Here is an 11235-nt window from a genome sequence, read left to right as displayed (position 1 = left end):
GCAACTCTATACCTGTTTTGCAACTGTTCTGCACACTGCTGTTGTAAATTTGAACTAAATACACAGGAAATGCTAATTTGCTCCATCCTCTTATTTTCCTATTACGTTTCTGTTACTCTCTCTTCATCTGAGAGTCATTTATTATGAAGATGTTTTCTCTTTTGCATGGCAATAGTAGAGCCCTGCCCATTACTGGAGCCAATGATGTTTTGCTCTGTTGTGATGTGCTCCCATCTGGTTTCCAGTGAAAATGCATCACTCCATTAACATTGCCTGTGATCTAGAGGATGCTTTAATCTAAGACTATAAACTCCACTTAATTACATCCTCCAAAAGAGCTCTATTAGTATAATGCAATCAAACAGGGAGCACATCCATTTTGGCAAGTCAAACACGCTCAAATGGCTCTTGAAAGTGTTTACTTTCGTCTTCTGATCTGATCATAGAATCATATTCGGAGGTTCAGAGGTTATGTTCCAAGACCCTGATTGATACTTGGGTTTTTTGTGGGTAAATATAACATGCATTGCTAATACATATGAATTCCATTTCTATGCAGCAAAAGCAACCATAACAATTGAGTTTAGGGGAGTCTGAACAGACTCTCTGTGTGGCACACTGATGACTTTATACTTGACCTTTCATGCCTCTCACTGTATAACCTCCAGTCATATTCATAATTGCTGTCTGTGTGCGGCCTGCCAGTTTCCATTAGTCTAGCAGGATTTTTCGATGAATTTAAACTTCAAGGGAAAGCAAGATGGCCCGGTTTAAAAATATACACAAAGACATTACTGTAGACTACAAGATGCCTGGCAATCACATTTGCCACGGTGCCATGATAAAAAAGATCATTGCATTACAGTAAGTAATTAAAGTTAGAGTTTCTTGTGGTGATGTAACATTGATTTTGTGTCTGATAACTTGACTCTGATGACACTAAACTGCCACAGGGTTGCCAATTTTCACATAACTTCAGATAACACAGACAAGACTTTTTAAATATCAGATCCTGATTCTATTTTTATTTATTTATTTTTTTTTTTCTCCGTAAAGCATCCTTGGATTCCCTGAAAGCGCTTTAATAATACAAGCTATTATTATTATTATTATTATGTCCGCTCCTGGAAAGCCTAAAACTCTTCTGAGAGAAATGATGTAAAAAAAACTCTTCACATGAAAGAATTTTCAAAAAGGACCTTCGTGACTTGGGAGGCCATTGGCACACTAGTTATAGCGGTACATTTTATATTTGTGATCGACACATTTAGACACTTCACTGGAAGCCTTTTTGGTACTATTATAGGAAGAGCCCCATGTTCTTTTGTAAATGCAAAGCTGATTATGTTAGACTTCTGAAAACGCTGACACATATTTCAAATTATAGTCAATCCTCATATCATTTGCATGTGTTTTTATGTAGTACTTCTGTGAGTGTGTTAGTGTGTGTGTGTGTGTGTGTGTGTGTGTGTGTGATGTAGAGATAGATATTGATAGATAGATGATAGATATCGATAGATATAGATAGATAGGTGTTTGTTTATTTATCATTATTATTTTTAATTATTAGCTTTTGTCTTTATCAGGTAAGAAAAATACATTTCTGTATTTCAACATTTTCTGACTATAATAAAATGTAAAATGTTTGTGTTCTTCGTAATATCCGGTAGGAACATCACACTTCCTGCCTATAGATAGATTGATAGATTGCGATAGATAGATAGATAGATGGATAGATAGATAGATAGATCGAGATATAGATAGATAGATCGATAGAAAGAGAGATGTGTTTGTTTATTATTTTTATTAATATTATTATTATTATTATCATATAGTAGGTTTTGTCTTTATCAGGTGAGAAAATTATATTTCTGTATTTATTATATTTATCTATTATTTAGATAGATAGATAGATAGATAGATAGATACATGTGTTTGTTTATTTATTTATTATTAGTATTATTATTATTATTATTATTATTATTATTATTATTATCATCACATATTAGGTTTTGTCTTTATCAGGTAAGAAAATTATATTTCTGTATTTCAATATTTTCTGACAATAATAAAATGTTTATCCTCTAAGTAATATCCGGTAGGAACGTCACACTTCCTGCCTTCTAATAGATAGATAGATAGATAGATAGATAGATAGACAACCTACAGTTGGTTGAATACAGTTAAATCCATACTTACTAGACAATAAAATAGAATAAGTATGTGAATAGAAACTACAAACTAGGATCATACTCCAAATCTAATAGGTATTGAATTGTTATATACTGCAATATAATACATTTATTTTTCATGTGTATATCAATTGTTGTGATAGATAGATAGATAGATAGATAGATAGATAGATAGATAAATAGATAGATAGATAGATAGATAGATAGATAGATAGATAGATAGATAAATGTTTGTTTTTTTATTTATTAGTAGTAGTAGTAGTATTACTTTTGTTATTATTATCATTGCATATTAGGTTTTGTCTTTTATCAATTAAGAAAATTACATTTCTGTATTTCAATATTTTCTGACAATAATAAAATGTAAAATGTTTATTGTGTCGTCATATCCGGTAAGAACGTCACACTTCCTGTCTTCTTCCTCCGTGTAACAACATTAACGCAACAATGGCGTCCTCTAGTCAGGTAAGCTTATAAACTACCATTTATTTGATATTGTGGCAGATAATACTGGTTTAATATAACTCCTTTGACAGCGATGTTTCATTGTGTCTGGTTGGAGACTGTGTTTCTGTTCCGCACATTGTGTTTACAGTCTCTTGTTGTTGTGCTAAGCTAACAAAGCTAACAAACGACTACTCTGCCAGATGTTCTCGTCCATCTCGTCTGTAACAGACTACACCTGGTCGTTAAACAGTCTGGGTTTATACTGGATTATCTAGAGGTAGTGGTAACGTTAACTGTGGGTGTTTTCAGGAGTCTGCTCCAGCCACTGAGAAGGAACAACCTGAAGCTCTTCCGTCCCAGAAGAGAGAGGCGACTCTGAGGAAGTTTAGAGAGCTACACTTCAAACGGGTGAGTCTGTTCATCTACCTTCACCTGATTAAAGCACATTTACCTTATAGAGACTGGAGCTTATTGTAGGATGTTACCATAAACGGGTTGCCTATGTAGCTGGACTGACTCACAGCTGTGAAAAAACACCTTTTAACAACAAGAAAATACTTAAATGGGTATTTCTGATGGATCCCACACTGCATACAGCTGCTTGTACAACATGTCCTCATGTGCTATTATCTTTCTTTTCTTTTTAAACAGAGTTTATTTCTGAATTTTGTTAATACAACTCTGACAATCCACTGCACAAACATGTTTGGACTGATAGATATCCCCCCCCCCCATGACAATACCCAGAGGGCACTCAAAAAAAAGTGTACAAAAATAAATATAAATAAATAAATACACACAAATATACAGATAAAATAAAATAGTCATAGTAAAAAAATAAATAATGATAAATTGTTAGAGGTCTAGGACAGTACACCTCATCTAAGGCACTAACATGCATAAAACAAGCACAGGAGTTGAACACAAAGACCAATCAGGGGTCCTTCCAATGTTTCGTTTGAAATATTCCTGGTCAAATATATACACACATATACTGTATCCATATATATGCATACATACATACATACATACATACATACACACACACACACACACACACACACACACCAAACTTTAATCAGCCACAAAGTTATCCGAGTCTAAGGAATCAACACGACTGAGAAAGATGTGTTATTTTCTACTGCAGAATGAAGCCCGTAAGCTCAATCACCAGGAGGTTGTGGAGGAGGACAAGAGGCTGAAGCTACCTGCTAACTGGGAGGCTAAGAAAGCCAGACTGGAGTGGGAGCTTGCTGAAGACGAAAAGAAAAAGGTATTTAAGTGTCTTAATTATTTAGTATAGTATTCATAAACTCCGTAGTACTCTGCATATTCAGCATGATGACAAGATGTCACTGACATTAGGTAAAACTGCACTGACTAAAGGCCCTGACAGACCAACTCAACATCAGAGAACTAGCGGTGACGAAGGCTACCAGTTGCGTTGCATCTCGTCACCTTTGTTTTGGCCACAAAGTTGCACTCAAACACACTGCAAAGACTACAGCCGACAGCCAACTACCATGTACGTTCTGCACCTGAGTGAGATGAGATAACTCTCCAGACCAGCAGGGCACGGTAGTCTGTATTCGTCATTCAAAAAGGGAACCGGAAGACCGAGTACTGCGTATATACAAGCCGTTGTTATGATATATATGACATGAAACAAAGCGGCGTTTGTCAACCATTATTACACCACTCTCACTCACCACTTAGCTTCATTCCAGATGGCCATGACGTTATGTGATGTCCTTATGCATGGCCCTCTGGTGCTTGGATCTATATAATATATCTAATAATGATGCCTTTTGGGGAATCAATATACCTCCACCAGTACATTTTAAATATTGCCACAAACTAAACATAGGGGCAGTTAGCTTGTGAAAAATCAAATCAAATAGTCCTATATACATATAAATATTAATGTTTTGCTTTCAGGACTGTGCTTCTAGAGGGGAGGACTATCACAGAGTGAAACTGCTTGAAATCACAGCCGACGATGCAGAGCGCTGGGAGAGGAAGAAAAAGAAGAAGAACCCAGACACAGGATTTGCAGGTTGGTGGCAGCGTCTCCAGTGAAGACAGACATGGATTGTTTGCAGTGCACTCTTTGGTTGCACTTATTTTATTGGGGAATGAGACATGTCATAGTGTGAATGAATTCATTAGTAAGTAACTCATTGTCAGAGTCGGCCTGGTCTCTTTTAGTTAGTTTTTTAGTTTATCTTCAAAATATAAAATCACAGGATTATTATTGTTGTGATTAAGGCTATGTCCAGACCAACTTCAGGCTCTGCGTGATAAAGACGCAGACCTCTCATTCATTTGAATGGAGCCAGTCTGCAGACATGGCAGGGGTTCCAACGCATGGGGTTCCAATAAAATACTGCAGGGTCGTCCAGCAAAACAGTTGAACCTTGCTCAACCTTTGCTGCAGCATATCACAATGGCATCCAGCAAGGTGCTGCGTTGGCCAATCAAATATATGCAAGCGTACATTCCTGGTGGATTACAGCGTTTACTGTTTACCTACAGTTGTTGTGATGAAAGTAATTTTTGTTTGTCATAATTTGATTAAATAATTTTTGCTGTGATAAAGTTGCAAAATCCCACCGGTGAGTACTGCACCTCATTGCGAAGTGATTTGGCGTCTGATAAGCCTTTTAACGCATGCATCTGTTACTAGAACTGGACTTCCTCAATCGTCTCTCTCTCTCTAAACCAGTGTTTCCAAAACTTTTGTCATGTCAGGGACCCCTAACCTGTGAAGGAATTCCCCTCAGGGAATCGTCACCTTCATGCGTGTTGGTTTATCTTCTAGGCAGCTGCAAGCTCAGAGTTAAAATCATAAAAGATTGCAAATTAGGTTAAATCAGTATCAATTTATTCCGCAGATATATTCATCAAAGTTGCAAAGAGTTATTACAGAAGTTCTGGATTCATCAATGTGTCCCTGATAACATGTAATACAGTTTTCAGTTCGCAGTGAATGAACCCCGAGCTTTTCTTTACATTTGCTTTTATACACAGCAACAAGCATTCTCTGAAGAGGGCAGGGTTTTGATCCGTCTTAGTACTTTTCCACAATATCACTGTAGTACTTTTCCACAATATCTGACCTTCCTATTATCTGACTCCATCCTTAGACAACGCTGTCTACTGGTCATATCATTCTGTCCTCTCCCCCCTATCTGTTTCTTCCCTAAGGCTGAGTCCTTGAGACTGTTCTATCTACACAAAAATATGTTTATGCCGTCTCACCCTTGAGACTCTGCACGAGACGTCCCTCAGACGCCACAGTATTCATCTTCTAATTCTAGTCTAAACATCTTCAACCCACTGAACTCGTAACATAATAGTTTAAGCATTTGCCATATTATTCTTCATGATATATTTCCAACACCTGACACAAATTAGACCACGGACCCCCATTTGATACGATTTTGTCCCAGGGTCCCCCGTTTGATAAGATGTTCTACGCTTCCACGGTGTCGGTCGGGGCGGCGTTGTCAGCGGTAACCGCCGTATGATCGCAGTGCAGAGCGACAGCCATGAGCGAGCCAGTGGGGCACAGTCACATGCATGAACATGCACTAAAGGCATGTGCGACCAGCTACGTCAACAAAGCAAGGAGAAGCTGGGATTACAACACACACAGATGGAGAGCAACTTCATTCTCTACAGAATGATATTATTCCTCTATATCTTTACATAGCACATTGTTGTTTGCTGCTTTATTAATGCTCTGAATATCGTTTAGAGCACCTTTTTAAGCTCAAAGCACAGACTAAAGACTGCAGTCTGCAAATTTCCCCACTGTGGGACTAATAAAGGAATATCTTTTCTTATCTTAGTCTTTTGAAGCGAAATCTAAAGTAATTAACACATTTCTTGATCAATCAAGAGGGCATTTCTGTCCCTTTCACACCTAATATGATCAAGGTTTGCAGTCAAACTGTTTTATTTTAGGCATGACACCACAGAACCTCAGTCTACTCATTTAGTAAATTGTAATTTAATACAGTTTACTCTTGAGAAAACAAGTGGTACACCGTGATTCTGTTCTGCTGGCATGTGACCGAGAGGTTTTTCCACTTCTTTGCCACATAGTAAAATGTCTCTGCCTAACATAGCGGCAGTATATGAGCAATACTGGATGAATGTAAGGATCCCTCGGGATGTTAATCATCTTCAACTGCTCCCAGTTTAATCTACTGCTGTGTGTCCTAAATATGGCTGCCATCTGTTGCATCAAAACCTCCTCTGAATTAAAACCTCTGGGGAGAAAATTATCACCAGAGGGGCTTCAAGAGAGGAAGGGTGGAGGAGAGTTGCCTCTTCATCCCTCCCTAACCAGCCACAGGTTGTGTCCGCTGAGCTTCGTGCCTGCTTGCTGTTTGTTCCGGTAATTATAACTCGGTTGATTTTTTTATTCCTCTCCGTCTCACACAATGGACTGCAGGTTATGCCGAGGCTCAATTCCGACAGTACCAGAGGCTCACCAAGCAAATCAGACCAGACATGGAGGGCTATGAGAAGCAGAGAGAGGAATGGTGAGTTAAGCCTCTGTCCCGTCTTCTTTTGCTGTATTTGTGCCTGTTAATACTTGATCACTACTAGATTAGTGTACATACATTCCCACTAACAGGGCCATAAGTGTTATGACATGAGACTTCTCTGCTATAAAGACCGTAACTGTGAAATTTCTCCTCAAGTAAAATTAATTGTAACATTTTGCTTGCTGTAATCATCTCAGAATTCACCCATCACATGTGCACAAAGCATTTTCTATATGTTAAGCTGTGTATCCCCTCATTTGCCCTGGGGTTAGTGTTTACACACTCCCAAAGTAATTTTAGGATTTTCAAGTGCAATGCACGCACGTTAAGATTGAAGAAGAGTTCGGCGCCTGCAGGTTATTCCTCTGACGTTCATGCAGAACCATGAAGGATGCAAATACACATGTTTTCCCTGAAGCCACATTATTTCCTCTCAGGGGGATGACCATGATCACAATGATGGAATAGAAAAGTCAGATTCAAGTATGTTCAAATTGTGATTATCTGTGGTTGTGCGTTTCTAATTTTTCTTTGCCGGTGCTCCACAGCGGTGAGGACTTCCACCCCACGACCAACAGCCTGATCCACGGCACCCATGTTCCCACAAAGCAGGGCGTTGACCGCATGGTGGAAGACGTTGAGAAACAGTAAGTCACGCTCAAAGAGTAAAAGAGAGATGCCACATCCTCTCCTGAGCCTCCATTAATGTCATCTCGCACTCAGCCTGCCCGTTAAGTATCAGCTTGACTCACTGTGCAGACCACTAAGATAAACCTTCGTACTAACTCACTGTTCTTTGATTTCTGCTCTCTGTGGTTGCGGCCGGTGAGAAACGACAAGAATGACGGGAAACTTTGACAAAATAATGAACTGTAAATAAGGCAGGTCATTAGTCGTATGTTAAATGTTCAGGGTGATTATATGGTCATTTTATGGGTGACGTATTCCTTTTAAAGGGCAACCTGGACCCTATTTTCTCATGTTTTTGTGTCTAAGTCACCAATAGGGACAACAATTTCTGAAATTTGGACCAGTATTGAGGGAGAGCGCTGCAGACGGCAGCTGCTAAACGGGCTGTAGTGGAATCATATCGGACAATTGCGCCCCCTGAATTTACGTCCACTAAAACGGCTTGTTTTTGTCACCGACGAGCTCAGATTGTTATTGTAGGTGTCCGACAACATTATGGTAAGGACCATACAGAGAAATAAGTGAAGCCAGTGCTGAAGTGAATTAAACTTGCATTCTTTCTAATGGCCAGCAGGGGGCGACTCCTCTGGTTGCAAACAGAAGTCTATGAGAAAATGACCCTACTTCTCACTGGATTTATTACCTCAGTAGTCAAATAGACCATAAAGCAGGGGATGCTTTAGGGTGTGGCTACCTTGTGATCGACATGACGCTACCACAGCGTTATCTGGTAGTTTTCTGTGTTTTTGTCTTACATCTTTAGCTCTTTCACAGTGTGTTTTCAGTTCATGAAAGTTGATTATAACCGTTTTTGTCCCCTGAAAATGTCTTATTCAGCGTTCGGTTGTACTTAGCTCCACCATCTCGTGTCACTTGTGGTTGCAAAAAAACTAAATGGCTATGGCCAAAAAGCTGAACCAAGGAATTGAAAGAGGCTGGGACACGGTTTTGAGCTCTGGGTTATGACGCATGCACAGTGTAACTGGAGCTGCGTGCAATTTCGGAGGTGCAGAATGTACATGTGTTGTACCCCAATGATATGACGCGTTGATGACGCGTGACCTCGCCTGTTTTCACCCTCTGAAGAGAAGTCACGCGTCATATCTCTGGGGTACAACACATGTACAGTGTGCACTGACGAAATTGCATGACCGCAGCTCCAGTTACACTGTGCATGTGTCATACCCCAGAGCTCAAAACCGTGTCCCAGCCTCTTTCAATAAGCCTTGCTTTTCCCCCTCCTTGAGCCGAACCCGAGGCTTTAAAACGGCAGTCCACAAACCAGTGGGTGACGTCACAGTGACTACGTCCACTTCTTCTATACAGTCTATGGGTTACACACATCTGCAAGCGAATAGCCCTGTTGTAACGGAGATGCACATCCCTGCCGTGCTTGGCTGACGTGCAGTCAAACCAAGCCAGCACTTTGTGTATGAAAAAGGGGCTTCGGACTCACGGATGAACTGATTAGATTTCGGAGGCCTCACGTCAATCCCACTGTCCTGAACGCGATATCTCAGGAACGCCTCTGAGGAATTTCTTCAAATTTGGCACAAATGTCCACTTGGACTCAAGGTCATCCTCACTAATTAGATTTTGGAGGTCAAAGTCACCGTGACCTCAAAAAACTCATTTTTGGCTGTAACACAAGAATTCATATGCTAATTATGACAATTTCACACAACTGTCTAATGGAATAAAAATGATGAAGTGATGACATTTTGGACAGACATGGATGTGAACTGCAACTTGACTGGAGGCATCCGACCGCGAGGCGGTTTAGTTTCTGTTCTTATTTTCATGTATCTCAGAAAGACAGTGGGTACATTCAGACCTTTTTCCGGCACTGGTTCACCACAAACATATGAGGCTAGTCATAATAAATTATGTGTGGAGGGAGTGACTTTGTGACCTCTTTGCCAATTTGGAAGACGGGGGATGTTTCGTGTGAACCAGGATCTTTCTGATCTGAAGAAATCAGCCCCAGAGGAGGCAGTTCATTATTATCTGCATGGGGTGTTGCTTAGGTTGGGAGAGGGCAGCAACTTACCCAAATGGACCACCTTAAACGGAACACTTCTCAGGGTCCGGGTCAGACCATGTACATGACCTTATGTCAAACTAATGGTCCATACCATGCTAATTGTTTTGGTAAGTGTGTGTGTGTGGGTAGATGGTTTGGCAAACCTCTATGAAAGCCACTATGATGTCAGAACACATCGGGATCAAACCGTGCCTCCGATGTCCCTCACATTTAACTGACTTCTGCTTCAAACAGTTCACTGATTTATCTTTGCTTCAGAAGTCCTTTTCACCTTTTCATTACCTGGGTCTTTCCCTGAGCTGTTCTATATTTGAGACAGTCTTCAGGCTCGTGTTAGAGATGCGACTGTGGGGCATTAGACAAGGATTCAGTTGCCAGGGTATGACGCACAACAATGCTTTGAAGACACAGCGAATCAAGACTGGGAGCTCACAAATTGACAGTATTTTCCTCTGAGTTCGTACGTCTGTGTTGGGTTTTCCATCGCCACTCTCCTTGCCAAATTTAAATGCACACCCCTCACCCCCACCACCCCTAAATTATTGCCTGTAGCCAATTATTGCTATTGGATATGCCATGGATAGTGGCCATTCCAGTTTACGAAATCCTCCCTAAAGCTGCTTTTATTTGTGATTGTCAGGATAGAGAAACGGGCCAAGTACAGCCGACGCAGGGCGTACAACGACGACGCCGACATCGACTACATCAACGAGAGGAACGCCAAGTTCAACAAGAAGGCGGAGCGCTTCTACGGCAAATACACGGCCGAGATCAAACAAAACTTGGAGAGAGGCACGGCCGTCTAGCGGGTCCAGTTCCCTCAGTGGACATGTTGAGATTTGTCTTCATTTATTCATCTTGGATGCATCATTTTCTTCTGTATACACAACATACATGTATGAAAAATGCTAAAAAATGGACTCTGTCTTTTAAGGCAGTCGTCTAACATTTTAATTTTTGAGTTCAGTTATCTGTAAGAAATGATTTGTGGTGTTCTTTTGTACAGTAATACAAGTTAAAACAACTTATGATTATTATTATCCTTTTTCTTTTTAAATAAACCACTTACAGTTATATTATCACACTTGTTTGTTTTTCTGCGGGTTTTTCTGCGTGTGGTCTCATGATGGGAGGTGTCTTGAGCGTGAGAATGAACTGCCATTTACTACCATCAAACCTCAGGGCACATTTAGTCCAAGATGCCAGCCAAAAGAATGTTTTAGTGTAGGTGCTCAAAGAGAGATAAGCACCAACAATTGAGCAATTCAATTTATTCATTATCATCTACATCTCAGTCTAACTA

The 11235-nt window shown here is 40.0% G+C and overlaps 1 protein-coding gene across 1 annotated transcript; it reads left to right on the top strand.

The window, feature by feature from the left end:
- The first annotated feature begins 2547 nt into the window (after positions 1-2547).
- Positions 2548-11011, top strand: syf2 (SYF2 pre-mRNA-splicing factor). Its single transcript, XM_037747108.1, has 7 exons — positions 2548-2657; positions 2949-3047; positions 3787-3912; positions 4578-4695; positions 7102-7192; positions 7747-7845; positions 10573-11011. Exons 1-7 carry the CDS (start codon positions 2640-2642, stop codon positions 10736-10738), a joined length of 717 nt encoding a protein of 238 aa, XP_037603036.1. The 5' UTR covers positions 2548-2639; the 3' UTR covers positions 10739-11011.
- Positions 11012-11235: the final 224 nt, after the last annotated feature.

Source organism: Sebastes umbrosus, chromosome 16 (assembly GCF_015220745.1).
Source record: "Sebastes umbrosus isolate fSebUmb1 chromosome 16, fSebUmb1.pri, whole genome shotgun sequence".
Taxonomy (NCBI): Eukaryota; Metazoa; Chordata; class Actinopteri; order Perciformes; family Sebastidae; genus Sebastes; species Sebastes umbrosus.
Note: the sequence above shows the minus strand (reverse complement) of the source record. Positions and strands in the feature narration are given on the sequence as shown.

Bases quoted from the DNA above. Each gene is read 5' to 3' on its own strand.
- syf2 (XM_037747108.1), top strand. The intron at 3,048-3,786 runs GTGAGTCTGTTC...TTTCTACTGCAG, and splicing joins GAGAGCTACACTTCAAACGG to AATGAAGCCCGTAAGCTCAA. The intron at 3,913-4,577 runs GTATTTAAGTGT...TTTTGCTTTCAG, and splicing joins CTGAAGACGAAAAGAAAAAG to GACTGTGCTTCTAGAGGGGA.